At 53.9% G+C, this 23,505-nt stretch overlaps 13 protein-coding genes across 13 annotated transcripts; 5 read left to right on the top strand and 8 right to left on the bottom strand.

Moving 5' to 3' along the window:
- Positions 1–368: 368 nt before the first annotated feature.
- On the top strand, positions 369–1,080 carry DACRYDRAFT_103202 (uncharacterized protein; the record flags this gene model as incomplete). Its single annotated transcript, XM_040767724.1, has 4 exons — positions 369–470; positions 528–738; positions 794–960; positions 1,009–1,080. The coding sequence occupies 4 exons, from the start codon at positions 369–371 to the stop codon at positions 1,078–1,080; spliced, it is 552 nt and encodes a 183-aa protein (XP_040633150.1).
- A 378-nt stretch (positions 1,081–1,458) lies between these two features.
- On the bottom strand, positions 1,459–1,875 carry DACRYDRAFT_12978 (uncharacterized protein; the record flags this gene model as incomplete). Its single annotated transcript, XM_040770954.1, has 2 exons — positions 1,459–1,631; positions 1,683–1,875. The coding sequence occupies 2 exons, from the start codon at positions 1,873–1,875 to the stop codon at positions 1,459–1,461; spliced, it is 366 nt and encodes a 121-aa protein (XP_040633149.1).
- A 188-nt stretch (positions 1,876–2,063) lies between these two features.
- On the top strand, positions 2,064–3,076 carry DACRYDRAFT_34944 (uncharacterized protein; the record flags this gene model as incomplete). Its single annotated transcript, XM_040774391.1, has 6 exons — positions 2,064–2,158; positions 2,282–2,405; positions 2,476–2,515; positions 2,673–2,843; positions 2,897–2,935; positions 2,985–3,076. Coding segments are annotated over 6 exons (561 nt in total), but the record flags the coding sequence as incomplete, so codon positions are not given.
- Positions 3,077–3,927: 851 nt separating this feature from the next.
- On the bottom strand, positions 3,928–5,210 carry DACRYDRAFT_19495 (uncharacterized protein). The gene has a single exon (XM_040771535.1). The coding sequence runs from the start codon at positions 4,442–4,444 to the stop codon at positions 3,992–3,994; it is 453 nt and encodes a 150-aa protein (XP_040633147.1). The 5' UTR covers positions 4,445–5,210; the 3' UTR covers positions 3,928–3,991.
- Positions 5,211–8,143: 2,933 nt separating this feature from the next.
- DACRYDRAFT_19494 (aconitase) lies at positions 8,144–10,855 on the bottom strand. The gene is made up of 7 exons (XM_040771534.1): positions 10,732–10,855; positions 10,634–10,675; positions 10,541–10,585; positions 10,422–10,487; positions 10,194–10,368; positions 8,653–10,139; positions 8,144–8,603 (listed from the first exon to the last, which is right to left on the bottom strand). Exons 1-7 carry the CDS (start codon positions 10,791–10,793, stop codon positions 8,198–8,200), a joined length of 2,283 nt encoding a protein of 760 aa, XP_040633146.1. The 5' UTR covers positions 10,794–10,855; the 3' UTR covers positions 8,144–8,197.
- A 1,137-nt stretch (positions 10,856–11,992) lies between these two features.
- Positions 11,993–12,142, top strand: DACRYDRAFT_45534 (uncharacterized protein; the record flags this gene model as incomplete). The annotated part of the gene is made up of 1 exon (XM_040774650.1): positions 11,993–12,142. A coding segment is annotated over one exon (150 nt), but the record flags the coding sequence as incomplete, so codon positions are not given.
- Positions 12,143–12,509: 367 nt separating this feature from the next.
- DACRYDRAFT_73628 (uncharacterized protein) lies at positions 12,510–14,480 on the bottom strand (the record flags this gene model as incomplete). The annotated part of the gene is made up of 6 exons (XM_040776015.1): positions 12,510–12,845; positions 12,894–13,020; positions 13,069–13,203; positions 13,255–13,362; positions 13,410–13,971; positions 14,024–14,480. 6 exons carry the CDS (start codon positions 14,478–14,480, stop codon positions 12,510–12,512), a joined length of 1,725 nt encoding a protein of 574 aa, XP_040633144.1.
- A 204-nt stretch (positions 14,481–14,684) lies between these two features.
- DACRYDRAFT_19493 (Golgi apparatus membrane protein TVP38) lies at positions 14,685–15,765 on the top strand. Its single transcript, XM_040771533.1, has 4 exons — positions 14,685–14,812; positions 14,858–14,889; positions 14,943–15,061; positions 15,113–15,765. The coding sequence occupies exons 1-4, from the start codon at positions 14,720–14,722 to the stop codon at positions 15,742–15,744; spliced, it is 876 nt and encodes a 291-aa protein (XP_040633143.1). The 5' UTR covers positions 14,685–14,719; the 3' UTR covers positions 15,745–15,765.
- A 40-nt stretch (positions 15,766–15,805) lies between these two features.
- DACRYDRAFT_44770 (uncharacterized protein) lies at positions 15,806–16,966 on the bottom strand (the record flags this gene model as incomplete). The annotated part of the gene is made up of 3 exons (XM_040774608.1): positions 15,806–16,473; positions 16,523–16,757; positions 16,802–16,966. The coding sequence occupies 3 exons, from the start codon at positions 16,964–16,966 to the stop codon at positions 15,806–15,808; spliced, it is 1,068 nt and encodes a 355-aa protein (XP_040633142.1).
- Positions 16,967–17,327: 361 nt separating this feature from the next.
- On the bottom strand, positions 17,328–18,526 carry DACRYDRAFT_112990 (uncharacterized protein; the record flags this gene model as incomplete). Its single annotated transcript, XM_040769543.1, has 4 exons — positions 18,265–18,526; positions 17,851–18,213; positions 17,451–17,804; positions 17,328–17,405 (listed from the first exon to the last, which is right to left on the bottom strand). Exons 1-4 carry the CDS (start codon positions 18,499–18,501, stop codon positions 17,328–17,330), a joined length of 1,032 nt encoding a protein of 343 aa, XP_040633141.1. The 5' UTR covers positions 18,502–18,526.
- Positions 18,527–18,699: 173 nt separating this feature from the next.
- On the bottom strand, positions 18,700–19,684 carry DACRYDRAFT_19491 (NADP-binding protein). The gene is made up of 4 exons (XM_040771532.1): positions 19,549–19,684; positions 19,134–19,501; positions 18,961–19,081; positions 18,700–18,907 (listed from the first exon to the last, which is right to left on the bottom strand). Exons 1-4 carry the CDS (start codon positions 19,604–19,606, stop codon positions 18,765–18,767), a joined length of 690 nt encoding a protein of 229 aa, XP_040633140.1. The 5' UTR covers positions 19,607–19,684; the 3' UTR covers positions 18,700–18,764.
- A 167-nt stretch (positions 19,685–19,851) lies between these two features.
- DACRYDRAFT_60896 (uncharacterized protein) lies at positions 19,852–21,886 on the bottom strand. The gene is made up of 6 exons (XM_040775653.1): positions 21,796–21,886; positions 21,564–21,748; positions 21,293–21,514; positions 21,176–21,240; positions 21,014–21,121; positions 19,852–20,965 (listed from the first exon to the last, which is right to left on the bottom strand). The coding sequence occupies exons 3-6, from the start codon at positions 21,437–21,439 to the stop codon at positions 19,924–19,926; spliced, it is 1,362 nt and encodes a 453-aa protein (XP_040633139.1). The 5' UTR covers positions 21,440–21,514; positions 21,564–21,748; positions 21,796–21,886; the 3' UTR covers positions 19,852–19,923.
- A 751-nt stretch (positions 21,887–22,637) lies between these two features.
- Positions 22,638–23,273, top strand: DACRYDRAFT_34744 (phosphoglycerate mutase family protein; the record flags this gene model as incomplete). The annotated part of the gene is made up of 4 exons (XM_040774385.1): positions 22,638–22,751; positions 22,807–22,943; positions 22,996–23,151; positions 23,201–23,273. Coding segments are annotated over 4 exons (480 nt in total), but the record flags the coding sequence as incomplete, so codon positions are not given.
- Between the last annotated feature and the right edge of the window lie 232 nt (positions 23,274–23,505).

Below are 23,505 nucleotides of genomic sequence, written 5' to 3'. Positions count from 1 at the left end.
TTTTCGAATTTCCGCTACCTGCCGGTCTCCAAGTCCGACGCAGAGGCCCCATTTTACTGGTACATCACTTAGCAACCTACAACCCGCGGGTTCACCCTCGCGCTGGGAATGCGTGTTTCCCTCCTGCGTAAGGGAGCCAGCCTCGAGGCACATGCCTATGTCCGCGCGCAGAAGCTGATGCATCACGATCACCGGAACACGCCACGCGCGCCTATTAGCTCTAGCGAGGGCTTGAGACCTTACAATCTCCTGCGAGTGATGAGTATGACCCCTGTCCAGCATTGAATAAATATACACCAGCGTCGAGCTCAGTACACCCTGGCCCCCACTGGTTGTGCAAGTTGGTCCACTTTTTCGGCGTTCTCCACATGTCTCGCCATATCGCCGACGTTTCTGGTGCCATTGCCCCGTCTGATTTCATGACTGACAGTGTCTGTGATGATCCAGACTCTCCTGTCAGCCTACGAGAGGTGAGTCGTTGTGACACGTGGGTACCCGCTGTCCTCACGAGAAACACGTGGTGACAGCGCAGGTATGCTGGCGCCCAGGGCTGCGTCAGGCGCGCAAGAACGATTCAGAAGCTACTCGACCGTGCGAGACGTGCTTCAGAGCTCCTTCCCGCGCCCGGAAGAGTTTGGGAAAACAGCCGCCAGGACTTCGTAACCAACTGGAGGCAGAACCTCATTCATGTCGATGCCATGAATTGGTTCGCTCGAGGATATCTTCTCTGCATTTCTCGTACGTGGGCGCCTTGGAGAGGGAAAAAGAAACTAATGGTTGGGGGGTGAGCAAGAACAGGCCGTGCAGCAGTTCTGGGGGCTACCTGCAGAATCACGTTTTCCTCTCTTCACGGAAGTACTGGTCAACGTCACTACCAATCGAAAAGCAGTCTCATTCGCGGACGAGAGGATCCAGGACATTGTTGAAGCGTACAAGCAAACATTTTCCAGGATTATGAGGGTAAGTCCATTCTGAAGGGAGAGTTTGCCGGTATTGATTGTTCTGTAGAGACATGACATCTACGTCGCGCTTCGTGCAACAGCGGAGATGTTCCCTGATCTGCCGTTTGAACGCGCCTGATACGTGATCCTGCAAGTATTGCGCCAAACAACAATTTGCTCTTGCATTCATTCCGCTATGCCATACTTGTATGATCGTACTAATACTGCGTCGGCATTGGCCGACATCAAGTTCGGTACCGTGGCACCGCAGATCGGGTGCGTGCGGTGTGTTGTCCTGTTTGCAATGTGGTCATGCTCCGTTCATGAAACCATGTTGAATGCAATATGTTCGTCATGTAGTTTCTGCATATGCAACATCTCTGTCTCAATTAAACCGTGTGCGGGGACGAAATTGATTCACTTGCCTTTCAACTCCTCGGCATGCTCAGGCTCCGAGATAGTCACAACGTTTGATTTTGCTTCCTGGTCCTCATCCGCGTCTGTTCGATCAAGATCCTCAGGCCTCAGACGGATTTTTAGTAGACTCAGTCTTCGTGAATTGAGGCTCGACTAACCACAACCCTTTGCGCTTCCATTCTTTAAGTAGGTCTGCGGTGATAACGAACTCAATCACACCCTGAAGCTTGGTGCCGGACAACTCTTCGGTCCTTGCAACTATCACGTAGCTGCCTATAATATACGTAAGTTGCAGAAAAGATATGATCAAGTTGATTGTCCCACCTCTCCTTATCCATACACTTTTTCGGAATTTGGATGGAAGCTCGACAAGTAATGTTTGACCAGTCACGTCTGTGACTTCAAAGACATTCGATCCCTTGCTTTGTCCAACCAAGCAAATCACTTGATTCGGAGCAAAGGAATCCGGGGATGGTGGTTGTTCAGTTGCCGCTTGGAGATTCCGCCGCCTAGACATGGTGGCAGTCAGAAGAAAATCGACACGAGTCGCCAACGTCTGAACCCTGAAGGAGAAAGAAATCAGTCACGTGCGCACACTGGCGCCGAGAGCGCGCTCCAAGCTGATTCTTGCGTCCTTCGTCTGCTCCCAGTGGTTGTTTATATGCTCATCTTGCCCCTTTTTCTTGGTATTGCTTATTCCCACAAATGGATACCGACTTCAAATGCAATTCTTTCAAGTGCCGAAAGCCCTTGCCTTGTGATGCCGAAGCCAAGGCTATCGTGACGACTTGTTCCCGTACGTTGCAATTACACACCTCGCGACCAACGTTGTCGTGTTCCACGCCCTCTGTACTGACAGTCTGACAGATATATTTTGCGGCAAGTTCAATGTATTCAAATATTGTTTATGTGATGCTAGAAAGGGATGCAGTCTCATGTGCCAACGAACTTTTTCGTGCGAGTCAGATGTGTCCTGCTTGCGAAACCTCCCTCACCGAGCCGTGCGCGTGTCCCCAATGCAGCTACCAATTCCCACTGAAGATTATTGTGCAGAGACGATATAGTTGTACGTCGAAAGTGGTGCATATCTCCCCGCAGCCTGTTTCACAGGTTTTAGATGTGCTCGTTGCGTCCCAACAATGATTACAAGACGGCAAGTCCCCAATCGGCGTGTGCTCTTTGTTTCTCTGAACCCATGTATCAGACCGTGTTGGCAGGTCTCACACCAGTCACCATCCTTGGTATGTCCTGGTTATGATAACGGACGACTTGTTTTGAACGCTGGGATGGTTCATCATCAGAAATATGCGGAAGGTCAGTCGGTGCCCAATGGCTCGCGTTCAAGCGACCTGACATTACTCAGGGCGATCTCTTTCTGGAACTATCAGGTATCCCAGGAAAACTCATACCAACAAGCGATGTTCAAAAATGCCAATGAAAGCTTGGCTCAAATGCAGAAACATCTTGACAACGTCATCAGGGAAGGTTTGTGCACGACTTCTGTGCTTTTTGTACGACAACTCATGATATAATCATAGCTAATGGCCAGATCGGTCTAATGCAGGATAAGGTCTCCGGTACGCTAAGATATGAGCGCATATATTTATGTTCTAAGCCAAATTCCAGGCCTTGGACGTGAACTAGACATGGAACGACGCCGTGTCTTTGACCTACAGGAGGTCTCTCGCGAGCGGGACAAAGACTACCAGAAGCTGAAGGTCCGTGCCCTTCCTATGCTGGATGTATTGATCATTAAAGGTTTAACGTATACTGCTTAGAGCCAGCTGGACAAGTACAAGCGTAAAACGCTTCTTCCCCATAATCCTTCCCTCACGACGGGAGGTGAAGGTGCCAACATGTCGATGAACCAAGCCCCTGGTGGACTCCACAGTCTCTCCCAGCAGCCTATATTTGGCAGCACGACTGGAGTAGGTCCTTCTCCACGTCCCCCTTATTCTCATTCTTATCAGCCCAGATTCTCTCCACTCCTTCGCGTCGCCGTCAGACCGTTCCACCCGATATGCAAAATACGATACAATCCTCTCGTCCAAGAGCAACTCGCCCTGACCCCACTCAACCTCAGCATCCCATCAGCTTGGACCATCCTAACATGTCTTCCCCTCATATGCATCACAACGCGTACACTACAGGGTATGGAAGTAGGCCATATCGAGATTCTGGATCTCGGATTGCCAATCCTCAGTCTGGCCCTGTACAAGCTATGCCCTTCCCAGCTCCAGGTACGTAGCGCCGCGATATGAGATTAGGGGCGTGTCGCCGCTTCGCGCGGATCTCCCAGGATAACCTTGTCAACAGTGCGAACTTCACACCGTCGAACGAACGTTTACCAGACTGCCTTCCCAGGCTAACTGACTGTAAACAGCTGACCATTCGCGATACCCTCATCAATAGGTTATACCTGCGTATCAGTGATACCCCCGTTCGTGATAGCCCGCTCTTAAGAAACTTGCCTTTGTGAACCAGTTGGGAAGGCTATTTGCGATTACATACATACACCAAAGAAAAGAAAAATCCATACTATTCTCATGTGCGCAATCGGTGGGGGTATGGAATACAAGCATGTGGATATCGTCAGTGATACGTTTAATGCATAATCAACACGTAATGATTCGTCAGTAGGGAACGCTGCCCCTCTTTTCATCTTCAATATAACGCGTAATGGCTAACATCTCTTCGCCATTCGCTTCTGTAAGATACCGAGCAAGCATAGTTCGATTTGCCTGCGGCAAAATATCTGCCATGTTCTGGAGGCTCGCGGAAAAGCGCGGGCTAGTTTGGTCTAGTGATCCATACGTGCGCGCTCCACGCGGAGCTTCAAGAGGTCTACCATATTGTCCCACACTAGAATGTCCAACGGAGCGGCGTTTATCCAAAGAGCCAGCAGGTAATGGTGCCGAAGGGACCATAGGTGGGGAGTCGAGGGAGGAACGTCGGGACACGGGGTTTGCCTTATGCAAACGGCCTGGAGGCTCTCTCGGTCCACCTGGTACGCTGGGAACTGCAGTGGACCGCACCAACCTAGTAGGCGATTCCGAACCCGAGCCAACTCCTACACTAAGAGGCATCGTTCCCTGCCTAGAGAGTGGGTTTGAGTTGGGCAAAGGAAGATGACGGTCCCTGCGTTGACTCCCTTTCCTGCCAATGGAAGAGAAGAACCCGGTGCCCTTCTTGCCGCTCAGGGGACCAGAAGGAGGCGATCGTGAAGGCGTCGTATTGATCGATAACGCGGGAGTGTAACTTCGCACAGACTGGGAACGTTGGCCAATGCCCTGTGCTAATGATGGGTAGGGCAAGTTGGTGGGTATGATGCGAGGCGGTGAGTCGTTTTCCACGGACGAGATTTCTGTAGCAATAGTCGCATCTGGCCGGGTGGGGAAGCTAGCATCGGAGACGTGAGAGCCTGCGGAGACCTTCCTGCTTCCGCCAACGGTGAAGCTGTTACCACTAAGAGGCGATTTTCGTCTATATGAACCGTCTGGTGTGGAAGCTGCTTTTTGCTTAGACGAAGAAGCAGCCCATGTTAAACCACTGACCTCCGTTCTTGATTGCAATAATCCAATTTGTCAGGCCACTCTCGACTTGAGCAAGCTCATTAATTTTCCGTGCATAACCATTAGCGCGCTCTAGTGGGGTCTTCATCCTAATCACATCGTCGAATCGCATTGCGGCAGGCCATGCCGCGATAGCTTTAGCCTTCTGGACCAAATTGGGTTTCGAACTGCTCCAAGGTGAACGCAGTGGAAGATCTGGAGGCCTGTGGCGAGCGCTGCCCGCAATACGGCTGAATTGTGATGAGAGGGAAGGGGAACGCTCAGCGCCAGAGCGTGTACCGTTCGATCCCTTGGGCCCCTTTGGAGTGAAAGGAAGGGTGATGGACGGTTTGCGAGAATGCCTTCCGGGAGAGACCGTTGTGTCCGTGATTGGGGTGCTGGGGCGTTCCGCATGTACGTAACTCTCGTAAGACGAACCTGAGTCCACAGTATCCACCGACTTGACAGGCGAAACTGCTTGAGGTCGTCTCGTCAGATCGGGCTGACTCTGGTTGAGGGAGATGACTGCCGTCTCGGACATTTGTTCAGGTTCGGTTGTCACATCTATTACTTGCTCTATAGCTTCGAGCGGGAGCGCAGGCAATGGCGGACTCGATTTCTCAATCGGCTGGTGCACAATTGTCTCATCGGCCGACTCGAATACCTCTGACCCGGACTCTGCTTTGTGAACAGGTCCAACTTCGAGGTAAGACTGAGGCTGAGGTTCTAGTACGCGCTGAGGAGCATGATCAGGTTCTGGCACAGGCACAGGCACAGGCACGACCGCAGGCTCAAGTTCTGCATCCGACATTGAAGTTTTGGGCAGGCTCTCCAACATTTTCGCCTTTGGCTCAGGCGAGTTGGTCGGCTGAAAGTTGCCTATCAGAACAGGTGCCATCCTAGCGAGCATTTCCTCCAGCTCTGCCTCCTCCTCGCTCCTTGGTGGTGGCGTGGCGATTCTCGATACCGGCTGGGCTGATGGTACCTCTTGTTGACCAGGGGAGGATCCCTGTTCCGATTTGGGAGGGCCAGGTTTATCAGATGAACGTGAAGCGGTATGCGAAGAACGGGAGTTGCTGCGCTTGAACGCCGATGGCGGATGCACACTCATGCCTTCGCGGGCGTACCGTTCTCCCCTTTCGAGAGAGGGAGTTCGTCGTGCTTTCGCGCCAGGCACTTGCGGCTCAGACGTAGGAGGCGTAGAGGGTGTAGGGCTCATGGGTCCATAATCTGATTCCGAGGAGGCGGAGACAGCGGTGATCGAGTGATCGGACATGGAACGGACGAGCGGAGTGGGAAGAGAGGGGATAAACCCCTGCGGAGCCTTGGGAGTGTTTTCCGATCCTCCAGGGGATGGATCTTGCTCTGGGATAGGTGCAGGCTGGGGTTGAGAAGAATTCTGTTTGCTTGCGGCCGCAGCATCTTTCAGCGGAGAGCGGCTCCTGCTGACTCTTGGTGGTCGGGGAGGGGGCGGGGCGAGGCTGACGAGATTTGTCATTCTTGGCGGTTCTGGCAGGGGCCCGGCAGTAGCATGCAGCACAGGGTCATAGTTGATATGCGTTCCCTGGAGACGATAGTAGGCCTGTTGTGGGGGGCTCATTACCCCGGGGTGGGCATGGGCGTAGTATGCAGCACCGTGCCCAGCAGGAGGGAGGGAGTAGTCCGATGCGTTCGAGCTGGCAGAGGAAGGGGTAGAAAACGCGGTAGGGAAAGCGCCTGGCGTGAGATGGGGAGACGACCCGGGGAGAAGAGTCACCACAGGTGGGGCGACCGCGGCAGAGAGCTCCTTTGACTCCCCAATCTGGGGGGTGCTCATACCCACCTGTCCTGGCTGCCCCGCCTTAGTACCTGCCGCTAGCTGCTGCCCCCAGTTGGGGTGGGCAATCCTATCTGTCGAGCTGGCCGCACTGCTAGACACGTCCGGCGAAGACGTCCTCGTTGTAGGAGTCTGGAAGATAGGGGCAACGGCTGTGCTCTCCCCCAGAGCACTGTGTGGGATCCCCACTTCCAGCTCCTGCACAGACGGCACTCCCAAAGTGTCTCCAAGCTTATGCTCGTCCCGTGTTGGCGTTCGAACCGGGCTGCGCACAGCACCAACTATGCCGATATCTCTGCTGCTCGCGCTCCTCCTTCCCCCAGGGGTGCTAAGGGCATTCTCCATGTTGCTCTTGCTCCTCGTATGAGTACCTACAACCTCGGCAGCACGCGGGTTGGGGCGAACGGCAGGCACGGGAGGTGCAGAGACAGGGGGTGCGGGTGCGAGGTCCGTATATGCTAATGGAGAGGCATCGGGCGGCGCGACAAGTGCAAGCCGGGACGTATCCATCCCTCTTCTGGCTAGTAACGACGGTTGGGCGGTGGTACCGGCGACACTTGCCTCCTCATGTTGCACGGCTGCTGCAGGGGTAGCGTCGACCTCGACGATTGCCAGTCTTCGTTTATCGGCCGCGTTGGCAGTCTTACTGCTCCTCCTTCGATGAATTTTCACCTCCTCGCCTAGACCACTGCTCGACCCGTTCCCGTTCGCGCTGCTTTTGGTCGGCGACGCGCCCACTCCAGCTGCGAGATACTTGTCGGCCGTCACCTGCCTCCTCGCCTTTGGCGTCCGCTCATTATCTTCTTCTTCCCTCTCTGTCTGCGAGGCATGTTGTGCCCGCATGCTCCCCATACTCTTTCCACTCGGCGTCCGTGATAGTCCTTGGGCGTCCGAATCGATTCCCGAAAAGTAGTAGGAAAGCACGTCGTGGGAAACCTGACGCGCCGGAATCGGACGTTCTACCAATTTAAGGACATCGTCAGCTATGCGTGATGTAGAAGAAGAGGATAAACTACAAACCTGTACCGTACACGGCTGCTGACAATGGTGATGATGCTGCTGTACTAGGTGTTGCTACGGACGAAGGTGTACGGACGACTGTAGCCGACATGCCGCCGGAAAGCACGCTGTCGGTCCCCTGCCTGCTCATCCTTCGCTACTGGCCGATTGGGTCGTTCTGGACAGCAAAGATGAGCTGGAGAATGACAAGCAGTGAGCAGGAAGAGTAGAAGGATGAGAAGGCTGGGCAGTAAGGGTGCTTGTCGACAGCGGGCGGCACTATTAGTCCGTTCCTGCCGCGCTTGGGTTCGCGCTAGTTTATCTTGTATTGACAATACATACATTACACCGACCACAGCCAGATTTGAACAATGAATTGTTGAGAAATAGAATGAAAGAAGAGATGTGAATCATATTCTTTCATTTCTCTCTCCGTTACCATACACTTTCTATTCCCATACACAAACACGTCCTTACCAATCCATCTTCTTCCCACCTTTGGAGGCAGCATCCACCCTTCCACCACTCTTCACATACCCAAACCCATCAAGCCAGGGCCAAGCCTCACTCCTCCTCTCCTCAAACTGCTCGATCTTGTCCGCCTTCTGCATAGTCAGCCCGATATCGTCCAGTCCGTTCAGGAGACAGTAGCGCCGGAAGGGGTCGACATCAAAGTGGAACGCGCCCTTGCCTCCGGGCCGGCGCACCTCCTGCTTCTCCAGGTCGACCTCGAGCTGACCGCCAGCCTCGACGTCGGCGCACAGCTGGCTGCACTCTTCTTGTGACAGCTGCACTGGGAGAAGGCCGTTTTGTAGCGAGTTGGACCGGAAGATGTCACCGAAGCTCGGGGCGATAACCGCATGAATACCAAAGTCCATCCTGGTTACAATCAGTCCCTGTCAATTTTAATAAAAGGCAGTACACATACAGAGACCACGCGGCGTGCTCACGGGACGAGCCACAGCCGAAGTTCGGGCCGTCACAAACCATAATCACAGCCTTATCATACGGCGCCTTGTTAAGCACGAAGTCGGTCTCCTTGCCCGTCGCCGGGTCCTTTCGCAGCGTATGAAACAGAGCATTGCCCAGGCCCGTCCGCTTGATCGTCTTCAGGAACTGCTTAGGGATGATCATGTCCGTGTCGACATTGGGCATATGCAGGGGCGCGGTGATCCCAGTCAGAACGGTGAACTTGTGAACTTTCGATTCGTGCACAGCCGGGGTGCCGCTGGGCACAGTGTTGTGGTGCACCGTCTCCGGTTGTGGGGCAGGAGGGGGGAGTACAGGGTCGGTGAGATAGTCCTTCGAGTTTGTCTGCTTGATCTGCTCGACGGAGGTGACGCCGGTAGTGCTCGCGCCGCCCATGAGTTTGCGAACATCGGTAAGATGTCCAGTGATGGCAGCAGCGGTAGCCATAGCGGGACTACACAGGTGAGTGCGCCCACCGGGACCTTGACGACCCTCGAAGTTCCGGTTACTCGTAGACGCGCAGCGCTCGCCCGGCTTGAGCTGATCGGGGTTCATACCGAGACACATCGAGCAGCCTGCCTCGCGCCAGTCGAAGCCTGCCCGCTTGAAGATGACGTCCAGGCCTTCTGCCTCAGCTTGCTGCTTCACGAGCCCCGAACCGGGGACGATCATCGCGTTGACTGTGTCGGCCACCTTGGCGTCCTTCACGGCTAGCACAACCTTGGCGGCGGAACGCAGATCCTCGATACGGCTGTTGGTGCACGAACCGATGAACACCTTGTCCACCTTGATGTCCTCCATGAGCGTGCCAGGCTGAAGTGCCATGTACTTGAGCGACCTGGAGATACCGTTCTGCTTCATCGGATCGGTGAAGTTGGCGGGGTCGGGGACGGTGCCGGTAATCGGGACGACATCCTGGGGAGAAGTGCCCCAGCTGACAGTGGGGACGATGTCCTCTGCCCGGATGTTGATTTCGATGTCGAACTTAGCGCCCTCGTCGGTAGGGAGCGTCTTCCAGTATGCGACGGCGCGGTCCCACTCTTCGCCCTTTGGCGAGAGCGGGCGGTTCTTCAGGTAATCGAAGGTGACCTGGTCGGGGGCAATCATTCCAGCCCGAGCACCAGCTTCAATGGACATATTGCAGACGCTCATACGGGACTCCATAGAGAAGTTGCGGAAGACGCTTCCGGCATATTCGATGCAACAGCCAGTACCGCCGGCAGTGCCGATCAGACCAATGATGTAGAGAATGACGTCTTTTGCCGTGACACCTTCGTGGAGCTCGCCATCGACCGTAATGCGCATATTCTTGGCTTTTCTTTGGAGAATTGTCTCCGTCGCCAGGACATGTTCGACCTCGGAGGTGCCGATACCGAAAGCCAGAGCGCCAAAGGCACCATGAGTAGCGGTGTGAGAGTCACCACAGACGCAAGTAATGCCAGGGAGCTGTTAGATCATATTTCAGGACGAATTCGGGATGGAGCGTATTCAGGTACTCACCGTGAAGCCCTCTTCGGGCCCGATAACATGGACAATACCCTGACGGCGGTCAGCGAGACCGAAATAGGTCAGGCCAAACTTTTTGACGTTCTCCTCAAGCGCTTCGCACTGTCCACGGGAGTCGGGTTCCTCAACAAATGTTTTAATAGACTTGAACGTTTTCCGAGAGGTGGTCCTGCGGCCGCAGAAGTGAGCAGGATTGCTAGAGCAAGGGACTAAGGGGCTCACGGGACGTTGTGGTCCACGGTAGCCAGCGTGCAGTCTGGCCGCCTGACTTTTCTGCCGGCCTTCTCTCTAATAAGCCAGATCAGTATGAACTCTATTTCTATGTTGTAGAGGGCGCATACAGGCCCTCAAAAGCCTGGGGGCTCGTCACTTCGTGCACCAGGTGTCTGGGTGGGGGTAAGTAGGGTGTTAAAGATGCCTATACGCAGACGTACCTATCAATATACAGCAGAGTCGTGCCGTCTTCTTGCACGTCGCTATGGACCGAGTCAATACAATTGTTGCCCAATAGATGCCGTCTCTGAATACGCACACAACATGGTCGTCCCAAATCTTATCGTACAGTGTGCGCGGTGGAAGGACGGGTGCGGGCATTTTGGATGATTTGAGTTGGTGGAAAGGAGAGAAGTTGGGGGAGACCGGAGTGGACTGAGTGGTCCCCCCCGACAGGCGGTATATATGGGTGTCTTGGGGAAGGCACAGACGGTTGCGGGGAAAGTCAGGGAACACACAAAGCCGCCCTTCGGACATCGGACCCGACCGCGTGACCCTGACAAACTCACCCGATTTCCTTTTCGGGGTCCCCGTCAGTTTTTAGTCTAGCCACACCATCAGCCAATCAGACGTGGGCTAATGATAACCACGTGGAAAACTGAGCACCTTTCGTCCCTTTCAACATCGCTCCCATCGGAGAGTCGGCCTCGGCCGAGCATTTTTTAATCTTTCTAAAAGTCGCGCTAAGGTGCCGGAATTCGACGATGCGGAAGAGGACGTGGCACATCTCAAAAGAAAGCTGCGCCTTCTTGACCGGCACCCTGGGCACCACCTTACCGGTTTCCCAACCGCAGGGTTCCGTTGTCCTGGCATTGTTGAACACGTAAGAGAAGGCCAGTCCACAATATACGGAAGAAGTGTTGACGGACATCAATTATCCTATCGACCACCTTTTCGGCCGGTCAACACCCCGGCCGAATCATAATCTGTGCTTTGTTCGGTGCCGTCCAAAATAATCGTCCCACGAAAGACGCAACCGCGCAGCCAAATCACATCGTTCATGCGCTCTGAAAGGCATGATGCCAAGCGGTTCCAATATCTCGGCTCGACCGCCGACGATGCGGATCGCACAAAAGAACATGAAGACAATGTACTTCTAACCTCTTAGCATTGGTGCCGATTTATGATGTTCTTGTCTTGGAGATCGACTTCCACTTTCACCAGCCATTAGCGCCGACTATTATTAGGCCCGAATTCGATCTATGAATAGCACTCAGGCTATTCCCCAAAGAAAGCCAACACAGGTATTGGATCGATCCGAAATGATAAGTGAATCGTCATCGGAGTCACCGAAGAGGCGAAGTCGCCACTCTAGCTGCAAGGGCCCTCCCTAAGTGGCGGTGCTTTCATAACTGTACAGTACCATCCCCTCAGCGGGACCAATTTCCCAGTTAGTTCCCAAACCTCGAGCTCATCGTCGTCGCCCACCCGCACGCAACAGCACTGCAGCAATGGCCAAGTCAAAGAAGTATGTCCCCTTTCTACGGTTGTGAGCGAGAGGATATGTGTTGATACTGGGCAGCCACACAAACCACAACCAAAACCGGAAGGCTCACCGGAATGGGATCAAGAAGCCGAAGACGAACAAGTATCCTTCGATGCGTGGTGTATGTTCTTTTATTTCTGCTTGTTTTGGCATAGTACTGATCTCGTCTGTAGGTGGATCCTAAGGTATGCTAGATGCTGTGTTATTATGACGAGATTCTCATGGGGCTTTGACAGTTCCGCCGCAACCAGCGTCATGCCGGTGCAGGAACAGTGCGTCCATGCCTTTTACCCATTCAAATGTAGATTAACCGTCCCACAGATAAAGGCATTACGGGAGAAGCGTGCCGGTGCGGGAGAGGACGAGTAGACGTTGGAACCTCAGTGTTTCACCCTATGTTCTGTACTGTGCCGTCTTTGTCGAGTGCTCGGAGCACGAGACCTGCTCTGCTGTGAGCTATGCGCATGAAGAGTTCATGCATTACGCAGCATCATGAGCCCTCCCAATTGTGATTTTTTTTGTCATTGGTCTCGACGCAAACTACAAGCGACCTAATCCATGTCTTCATCCTCATCCTCCGCTCGAGCCGCCTCCAGCCTCTTCCTGATCCTCTGCTCTGCTTCTTCCTCCGGCGGTAGTGGCTCCAGCGCCTGGTTGTGCCCTTTTGACCGAGCAATCAATCCCCTCTGGCGCAGTTCACGCAGTTTCTTCTGGCCTGCTGACCGGCGCAGCTCGTTCCGGAGAGCGATCTCAGGAAGCTCTTCAGTCTCTATATCCTCGCACTCTGCATCAGTGAGGATGCGACCTTCGACCAGGCCGCGGAATTTGAGCCGTGCGATAGCGCGAATGCGCCCCCAGGCTGTGGGTGTATACCAGCCGTATGAGGCCTATGAAGCCCAGTGAGTAAGGTGATGCAGAAAAAATGTACAACGCACATCACACTCTTGGTCTACACCATTCGGGTCGTGAATATGCTTCTGCAGCAGCGGGTCCGTCATATCGCACAGCTGGTAGTTGCCTACGTTCCTAAAGAGCTCCCTGCCATTGAATATATGTGTGTTCCTATATATCTGTGAGCACTCTCCACTCAATGTGTGGAGAAGCACTTGCCTATTCCGCTGCAGTGTGATCCCACGCCAATCTTCCTCCATCGGCAGGTCCTCTTCACCATTCGCCCTGCGGAAGCGTACTGAGGACGCGCGAGTGTACTCGTTCTCCAGGTTGCGGAACTGCATACGCTGATAGCTTGACGTTTCCATCAGTTCCAGCCAATAACGAACAGAAGAGGGAGCACACATTCTGGACTCGGGGATCTTGCGCGGGTCGTATCCCCACTTAACGTGAAAGTCCCTCCATGGGCCGTCACTGAATATGTACCCTGTGTAAGCGTACATTGGACGAGTACTTCTCAAGCATCAGTCACTTGCCCACTCAGAGAAAAGCAGACATACTTGACAAGGATCTGATCCTCCGCCTCTGAAAGCTGGTTCTTGAGCGCCAACCTGCTCCATATCGGGCGCTCCTCAAACAGCTTCCTCAGCTTCTCCAGCACTCGCATGCTCGGCTGGTCTAACACCTTCTCTGCCCCCTCAGGTTCCTTTTCGGGCACATCGGGAGCGTCGTAAGAAATGGTAGCGATGGGGGTGGCGCTGTGCCTGAACTTGTTCTGATAACGAGTGCGTTCCTCGCCCGTGGTCGGGTCGGTGACCGTGACGGGGATAGAGGCGATGTTTTTCCGGGAGTTGTAGAGGGCTGGGACAGCCGCGCGGGAGAATCGAGGTGGAGGAAAGAGGCGTAGGTTGCTTGTTGGTTGAGCAGAGGGGTCTGAGGAAGCCCCTTTGGTCGTTCCAGGCGCTGGAGAGGCAGAGACACCAGGCGGATACACAACATAGTCCTCCTTCACTGGTTTGAACTCGAATGCAAGGATCGCCTTTGCGTCCAAATTGTCCATAGATTTGCGGAGATTCATAATTGGCTCGTCTTCCGGAGGTGAGAAAGCAAAGTCGGCCATGGCTATGTGTGTGAGCAATATTTGTCGTCGCAGTTGGTGGAGGAAGTAGCATACCTCGGAAGCGCGCGATCTTACGGGCCATACCAAGCACTTCAGTGGTGTACACTCCACCGTCCTCATCTTCCTCTTTCTCCCTTCCCTTACCATTGCCAATTTCACCATCAACAGTATTCTCCCCCTCCGGACGCTTTCTCTTCCTCCTCCTCTTCACAACCTTCACGACCATACCCCTCCACTCCAACACTTCTCCCAAAATCGGATGTGCCAATTTGTCCTCCGGCCTGAGGTACAGCTCCATCGGTCTCCCACTCGCAAGTCTCCTGAACGCAGTGTCTACAGCATCCTGCCCTCCGAGGGTGGCGAGTGCATGCGGATATGAGTCGAGGGACCTGAGGATGCCTGGATACTCAACAGCGCAGTAGGTCGTTGGAGGGAGGGTAAGGAGCGGAGCTGGAGTATACCCAGTGTCGGCGTCGGAGGTGCGTGATGGACCAGCTTGTGCGTTGTTCATCGTCGGTGTCGACGTCGAGGTCACCGTCCAACACACGATGACCTCTCAATAGCCAAATCGCTGACGTGGTCATGTGATTGATTTAGTGGCCGTGTAAATCAATCTGCACGTGATTTAATGCTAGTGCTTCTGACGTCGAATCAGCGCAGCAGACAAGAACACCGATATTCCTGCGTTGACCGCAACAGTGACCAACCCAACAGCAGCAGCCTGCTCAACACCGGAATACAACGACGGGAATGCAAGTATTACCAAGTGACATATGGTCTACGGTCAAGGGGGCGCCAGGGGAGATGTGGAGGAGATACAACAAGCTGCCTTTTGCGGGAAAGGTGCGCCTATCAGTGATTAGCTGTGACCAAGCTGATGAATGTTAGGCATTCGTCTGGTTTCTTATCATATTGCATGTGTAATTGAATTCTGACAGTCCTTTGCACAAAAGGCGAACTGACGAGCTGAAAGTGCCCTCATTGTGCTCTTCGTGTCAGTCCACCCGGACAAGATATTCCAGTTCCTATATAATCAAGGACGCAACCTGCGCGAGAGCAAGTACGGCATTCTCGTCGTGACCGCTCTCATAAGTGCGTTATTATACCCTACATGCCCAAATGTATCATTCTAACCTGATGCAGTTGTCACCTCCATTCCCCCACTCATTGGCTTCTCGACGATCCTAACCGTTGTAGGATTCGCATGGGGCGTGCGAGGCTGGTTCCTCGCGGCACCTCTAGCGATCCTCGCCTCTACTTTCTCCTTCCTCCTCCTCCGCCTCCTCTTCCAGAATCGCATGAAATCCTTCACAACCTCCTCCACAAAATGGCAAGCCATGGAAGCAGTAGTACGGCACCACGGCCTGTGGCTGATCGTCCTCTGCCGGATCTGCCCCATGCCGTGGGCATACTCCAACGCATTCTTCGCTTCGATCGAGACGATCCGCCTGTGGCAGTTCATCTTCGCAACAGTGTGCCTCACCCCCCGCCTCCTGCTGCACGTCTTCATCGCCAGCCGTATCGCTCTCTTCTCCGATGGCGAGACCCGGGGCCAAATGGACACGACGACCAAGATCGTCAATGCACTCAGCATGGTCCTCGGCATGGTCCTCGGAGCCGGGACAGGGATCATAATATACCGGCTGACACTGCGCAAGATTCGTGAGCTGGAAGGCACAGATCCGGAGACGGACGAGTTAGCAGCAGAAGCACTGGAGGACGCAGAGCGGAGGGCACTGTTGGGGGCTGAGGAGAGTCGGGAGCTGGAGGACTAGCCTGTGTATATTTAAGTGGACGGAATGCGAATAAAGCATTGAAAGTATGATTTTGGACCTCCTAAGATGAATAATAGTGCAAGAACAACAGCGCCAGAGTCGCACCAATAAGAAATACAAGCAACCATCTCCTCGCGTCCCCTCCCCTTTCTTTGGCCCTCTTCAGCTGCTGGTTCCCCCTCTCAACCTCAGCCTGCGTCGCCACGGCCTCCTCGAACAGCCTGTCCGTCATCTCCGTCTGCATAGTCAGATGATGCACGAGCTCGCTCTGCAGCGCCCCGATCTCGGACAGGCTCGCCTCTGCCCGCTGGACCTGGGCGAGCACGCTCTCTGCCGAACGGAGTATGGCGGCGTTTTCCTGCTCGAAGAGCAGGGCTTGAGCTGCTGTCAAGGGCGTGTCCTCCTCACCATTGGCGTAGGATGGTCCCCGTCCCGCCAGCGTGGGGTCGAACCGCCTCACCTGCTCCCCCTTGACATCCCCTTGCACAGGGCCAACAGCAGCCACTTCGCTCCCCAAACTCCGCGCTCTCTCCAGCTGCCGCCTCACCCTCTCCTCCTGCATCTCCCTCTGCTTCCCGGAGCTCGAGGCTAGCTTCCGGTTCAGGTACCACGTGATCCCCGCATAGTGCGCTGCGAGGACATCGTGTCCTGATGTGCTGGGTGTTACAAGCAAGCGGGGAGGGAGCAGACGTGCGAGCGGGTGTTTGCTAGGTTGTGTCGATGCGCGCTCTGCATATACGTTAGGGACGGTATTCAACAGGGAGGAAGGTGCACGCACTCTCCTCCAATTCCTCAAGATGCTTCACCCTCTCTGCACACCTCTTCAGTATCACCTTCGCTTGTAGCTCGATCTCGTCCCTCTCCTGGTTCGTCAACCGCTTCACTTCCCCCCACCCCTCTTTCTGACTCGCATCGAACCCTCCACGTCGAGTATGCGAATGTGACGAGTCAACGGAGAGGTATGCATGGCGGATCGAAGCGAGCATCTGGTCAAGCGTGTTGATGTGCTCCAACTGCATCTATCAGCGCCTGCTTTAACAAACAGGTGAAGACGCACAATAGCATAAGCTTCTTTTAGGTATGCCTGAGCATAGTTCTTCTCTGCTTTGACTTCAAAAAAATTGCGCACACGAGGCTTGTGTCGCCGTTTAGTATCAGGTACGAGCTTGAGCGCACTTCCAACGCTTGCCCGAAAGTCCGCAGTGATATCTATTGCGACCATCGTTTGTGGGCAGAGAGGTTGAGGAGGACGTGGACAGGAGCTGACACGCGACGCGCTGTACACTTTATATTCACAGCAGGGTCTTCTTTCATTTCTTACCTGACCACCACCACGATGGACACTTCGGCTCTCCCGCTGTCCATCTGCCCCGTAAGAGGGAAATGCGGTCTAGATGAATATCTCCACGTTTGAGGCTCTAGTGATGTCCAGTTTACTATCAGTCATAGTTTCGGAGTGACATTCTTCTCCTGCAGCACTCTTTCTCTGCTCTCAGCGAGCGGGATTGAGGGCGGGGTGAAGCTATGGGTATTACAGCTACGTGTGTTATCATCATGCTCCTAATTACAATATACAGAGACATTCATGCACCCGGTGTAGCAGTCGACTTGCGTTTGTCCTGCATACTGCGTACCCAGCGCTGCGTCGCATCCATCTCATGCTGTTGCTCATCAGTCCAACTCCCACGCAGTGAAATGACACTCACCGGCTCACTCAAGCTCGTCAACCCAGGAGGGAGGAAGTACGTGTTATTCCCCTGCCCATCAGCGATAGTGCGGAACGTGTCCTGCCTCCTCATCTCCATGATAAACTCGACCGACTTTAGCCTGGCATCCGACTCGACGACCGCGCCGTGCCCAGCGATAGCCTGAGCGATGATCTCGATCTGCTGTCCGAATCCCTCTGCCTCCTTCAGGCGCGCCTGAAGCTCCCCGTTCGCTTGGTTGATCTTGCCCTCCATCTCACCCTCGCTTTGCAAGATCATCTTCTGCTTCACACCCTCGGCAACGTTCACAGCTGCTTGAGTGTCGAGCAGCTGCTTGCGGCGATTTCGCTCAGCCTGCAGCTAGTCAGAAGTGATCGCCAGCTGTAAAATCAGAGCACACCTCCATCTGGAGCTCCAGCTGCCGTTCTACCTCCCGATTACTCGGCTTGAACGTCTGGATCTCAAACCTCGTGCACTCGATCCCCCAGCTTGAGATACTATTCCCAATTACCCCCCTAAGCTTATCATTAATCGCGTTCCTATCTCCGATGATCGCATCATAGTGGAACGATCCCACTACAGAGCGCATCGCGGAAGTGCCGATGGCGCGTACGTTGTCCCCAAAGTCGTTTACACTGAAGCAGGCGTGATAGGCATCTTTGACCCGGAAGAAGAGTGAACCAGAGACGAGGACGGGGACGTTGTCGGATGTGAACCCGGTGAGGTCGGCAATAGGTATGCTCGTTTCTCGCATGTCGACATGCTGTCATATTTGTCAGGCCGAGTGTGTGTGTGTGTGGGTTGTGCGACGCACCTGCAGAGTATGCAACACCGGGATGTTCAGATGGAGGCCAGGCATGAGCCTCGTCGGACTTCTCCCAAGCGTCAACCTGTACGCCTCATGCCCCTGCGGGACGATAGTAATAAAGTCTCTGTGCTGTGTCCTGCAAGCGGCGAGCAGAGCACGGCTCATGCCCACAGCCGATGGGGCCAAGGCAGCACAACGCGACCCGGCTTGCAGAGCGAGAGTGGTAGACTTTTGCAAAATCATCGTCCAAGCCGTATTATGACAGTGTAAAGTGAGAAATTATGTGGAATTTATAGTCTGTGCAATGGCAAGGGATGTGTCCTGTGACTGACCGGCATAGCCGGACAATGTACGACGCGGTCCTGCGGCATGTCTGTACGCGTCTCTGCGGCATTCCATCTGCTCAATCCTTACAGTAAGAAATCTCAATTCTCCCAATAACCACAGACCAATTTCCATTCTTCTCTCACAAGTACACACGGATATAACAGGGAATAGCAATACACTTAGTAATCGATTTCCCATGTCCAGCTCTCTGGGTCCTTCTCCTCATACAACTTCCAGTACTGCTCTGCGATGAGCTTCGGGCTCCATTTGTCACTCTCAGGAGTGACAAACCCGCGCACAGTGACAAGGCCGACGTGCAGTCCTGTATTGTTGCATGATTAATAATGTGGTAAGAGCCAGACGGAGATGACAGACCGTTCGGCTTGTGTACGTTGTAGTATACTCGGGAGAGGTTGCGCATTGCTGCCTTTGCCGCCGCTAGACCAGCATGGTTCGGCCTTGGGTCCTTGGCGAGCCCACCGCCAGTGAAAATCAGCTGGGTGATCTATTATCACACGTCTAGTAACGACCCAAGACTTCAAACATACCGTCTTCTTCCCATCAAACGGTACTAGATGGTCCACCGACCAACGGGCAACATGCAGCGCTCCCAGAGCAGAGATCCTCCAATGCTTCTCAAATATCTCAGGGGTGATCTCCTCGAGCGGCTTTGGCCCCAAGTCTGTCCCAGGCGGGCCGTTACTACCGACGTTGAACACCAGTACGTTTGGTGCTCCGAGTGCGATTGTTAGCTTGCTCAGGCCGTAGATGACGGAGGGGTTGGACGACACGTCGATCACGGCTGTCGCGACTGTTGCGCCTTTGGCATTGAGGCTCTCAGACGCAGCAGAGAGCTTGGACTCAGTGCGGGAAGCGATTCCCACTTTAAATCCTTTCGAAGCGAAGAGCTCCGCAACTGCGAACGTTAGGAGGATGGGTGTTATTCAGCCAGGACGCACATACCACCTTCCGAGATACCAGGTCCGTAACCCACGACGAAAATAACAGGTTTGGTAGCCATCGTGTTCTGTCGTCTCGTTGCTGCTAGTAGACTGCCTTAAGTACACCTGCTGCCAGCAGGTTCAGATAGCGCCATCGTCCAGCCTGAACATACAATATTGTTGGAGGTCGCCTCGGCTGGAAAGACGCCGCGGGCCGGACGTTCCCCTCAACCCCGATGGACCTCCGAAGGGTCCAAAGGTTAGTAATGCGATGGTCGGCTGACCAACAACGACAATGGTGTGGTATCGAGTGGTATACATGATGATAAATTACAACACTGCCATACAATGATAAATCAATCGGTGTTAACCAGGATGTGCGTCGCTCGAACGAAGATTATGACGACTCTGTCCGTCGAGCGGCAGGAGGAACGCCATCTTCATCCGAGCTTCCAAACTCCCAGGGAGTGACCTCCTTGCTTCTCGCCGGAGCTCTGCCAGTCAGCAAAGGAGACTGCACGCGCCTCAGCGTCCCTTCCGTGCTGGCGGATGTAGTGGTCGGCGTTGGAGAATTCCCTTTGGCTATAGGGACGGTATCCATCGTTTCCGCTCGATGGCGTGGTGTCGCATGCGGGTCGAACAGCTCTGTGTTCTTTCTTGCCATTGCCCGAGGATCAGCGCCATTCATCGCTCCGGCTAACGAGGTCGCGCTGGTCGGGCTTAACAGCACAGCAGCAGAAGCAGATGTTCGCAGCCTCGGTTTGGAAGACTTGGGTTGAGGTAGAGGTGGAAGAGGATGTCCCGCATGACCGGCATTCACTGTGTTCCCACTGCCTGTGCGCTTGCGGTTCATGTACTCCTGGAACTGGGCAATCGCACCCTGGTCTTTCTCCTGTATCCGATGCGCTACCGGGGAGATGGCCGGGCCGCGCGGTGTGGACTTGGATGGGAAGGGTGCGGCTGGGGCACGCGGCGTTTCTGTCTGGAGGGACACCCTGTCTGGCGGGGATGTCTCAGGCGAGGTGTGTGATGAAGTCCGAGTGGGTATCATAGACGGCGCTCTGGACGAGCTGGACGAATTGATTGACGTCGTCGAGAACGTGCCAGAGGGATGGTCAGGGAACTGGACTGGGACGGACGCGACTGACGCCTTGCTGTTTTGTGGTCGAAGTGACCGCGCAGGGGTGGAATGCAAATCCACAGGACCGCCATAGTCCGTATCTTCTGAGCTCGTTGTCCTACTCGCGTTCGAGAGACTTCGCACACGTTGCCGCCCGTTGGTGTATGCATAGAGTTCCGCCGATGCGCTAGATACAGACCCATCCATGGAGACCCGGTTCCAGTCCTCACGCGCTGCGGCGGATTGGGCTCGGCGGAGCTTCTTATTACTTTCGATCAGGCTGCGAATGATTTGCTCCAGTTCATCCTTAGTATTTTGTCTGTGTCACAGTAAGAGGCGATAAGGTGAATATTTCTCTCTAACGTACGAGAACGCAAAGTCCGCTGCAGTGAAACCTTGGTTATTGCGAGCAAGGTATTGACATCCTCGGTGGATTAATAATTGGGCAACTGAGGAATGTCCCCATGCGCTTGCGCTGTGTAGATCGATAAGAAATAATCCTAACACGCTATGGCTTGATATCACGCACTAGTGCAATGGCGTATTCCCCAGCAGGTCGGGCAAGTCGAAGTCAGCGCCTAAATCGCAGAGAAGCTGGGAGGATATTCAGTCGTCAAGTAGAAACAGCAATGCAGATTATGCACACCCGAGCAAAGTCCTCGTTCCCAGCCGATGCAGCAACATGAAGCGCAGTCTTCCCCTCTGCATTTGCCCAGTCTAACAGCATCGGATATCGCTCGTGGTACGCTCTTGCCATCGTCATCGACGCTTGGTGGACATCATTTACCACCATCTCGCCATTGTACGGATTCGGTAGTCCTTTTCGTAAAGATGCAAGAAGAATGAGAATCGTATTATTTGATTCATCCTGTTGAGATGTTAGGTGTCATTCGCCAGCTGTCAGGAAAGAGATTCACCTTGCTCAGCTCCAGATCATCGTGCCCGCAATTCAGTAAGAACTCAAATATTTCTGCACGACCACAAAGTGCAGCCCATGCCAGCGACGTATACTGGTCCCCTGAATCGTCGTCATCTACGTCCGGATTCCGGATGTCGACATCGGGTCGCGACACAAGTCGGCGGACGAGGTAGACGTTATTATCTGTGTCGTCGTCAGCGTATGAACTCTCTTATTCAATCGATACGCACCTTGTATGGCCTTTCGTAATCTCTCTTGGAGATTCCTCGAGTCTTTTCGTACGCTTGGGCCCGCTATTCTAACCTGTCTAGTCGGCGGACATAAGCTCATTGTTCAGTGTGTAGAAAGTAGGTAGTAGGGATGTTGGGTGATGCCTCCGTCGCATAAGGGTGTGCCGACGCGGCCTTCCCCGCGTTTCCGACCTCTCTTTTCTTCTCTTCTTCTCTCATCAATTCTCCTCAAAGCTGCTGAATTCGTCCTTGTGCTGTGTTGGATGGACTGATTTGATCATGTGAAATACTACAAGGACGAAAAAAAAAAATTCGCAGCGTGTGTGCGTCCAGTTTTTAGCGGAGCCTCGAACCATATGCTGGTCCATCCTCAACGTGGCCTTTCTCGCACCAGTAACACGCCCATATGACTGGGCAACTACTTGCATGGTCTGCTGTCATCGGTTCCACTTGAATGTCTGTGGCTCAACCATTCGGGCAACTTACATATTCTCTTTGCAGTGGCGCAAATATTATCTGTTGCGTTGAGCTTCTCTCCACATGGATCTCTCTAAACGGGTTGGTTTTCCATGAGGCGGATGTCTCCATACCTCGAATATCTTGAGCTGGTGCATATGTCTAGGCTCTTTGATCGCGCTGGTGGTGCGATTACTAGTCGATCTGCTGCGGTTTTCTCGGGAATGGCCGTCTAGGCCTTGAACGTCTCCCTGAGCTTATTCGGCTTGTTCCTGTGCGATTTGCCTATAAAAGATGCTAGGAATTGTGCCAGCTGCTCGAAAGCAGTCGCCATTCTCAATACACTGCAGCCAACTATGAAGTTTTTCTTCGCTCTTACTTTCGGCGCCGTCGCCTTCGCTCAGCAGTATCAGTATCTCATCCGTCACGGCGAGAAACCTGCCAATGGCAGTCAAGGCCTCACCGCGCAAGGCGAAGAGCGTGCCGAATGCCTCACCAACGTAAGTTTCTCACCGCCCAGACCATCAGTCTATATCTCGAGTAAATGTTCGCCAGGTCTTCGGTCCCGCTTCGACATACAACATCGGGTACATCATGGCCGAGACACCCAAGTCAAATGGTGATCGCACCCGCCCGCTCGAGACCGTAACGCCTTTGGCAGAAGAGCCTGGGCTGACGGTCGACATCTCCTGGTACCTTCCTCTCTCCATGACCCATTCCATCCTCGCTGACGCTTCACCACAGCGACAGGGATGACCCAGCATGCGTTGCTGCTGCCGTATGGGCGTACCAGAACCAGACTGGTGCAGGGAATGTTCTCATTTGCTGGGAACATGCCGAACTCACGGAGATCGCTACTTCCCTCAGGGTTGCCGATGCGCCTACCTACCCTTCCGACGAGTGAGTAGCGCTACATCTCGACAATAGTACGAGGCTGATGTGCGTGAAGTTATAACCTCATCTGGACGATCATTCAGGGCGATTTCATCTCGACCACGTCGGAAGACTGCCCCGGGCTCGACACTGACTAAGAAGCGTACAACCGGACTGTCGGGCTCCTGTTACTATAACAGAACCGATTATAGGGGCCTGACTAGTTGTTAGCTTCCAAATTGTTGGTAGAAAGATCATTCATTCTCCCAGAAAGATATTGCTCTTTACCTCTGGACACCTGTGTGACACCCCGAGGCTCCTTCCCTCCAATCACCGCATAGGATCAAGCTAAACACACTCAGAACTGCAGTTCCAACAGCT

This window comes from Dacryopinax primogenitus (assembly GCF_000292625.1).
Source record: "Dacryopinax primogenitus strain DJM-731 SS1 chromosome Unknown DACRYscaffold_1, whole genome shotgun sequence".
In the NCBI taxonomy this organism is placed as follows: domain Eukaryota; kingdom Fungi; phylum Basidiomycota; class Dacrymycetes; order Dacrymycetales; family Dacrymycetaceae; genus Dacryopinax; species Dacryopinax primogenitus.
The sequence above is the reverse complement of the archived record's forward strand: the minus strand, read 5'-3'. Positions and strand labels throughout refer to the sequence as shown.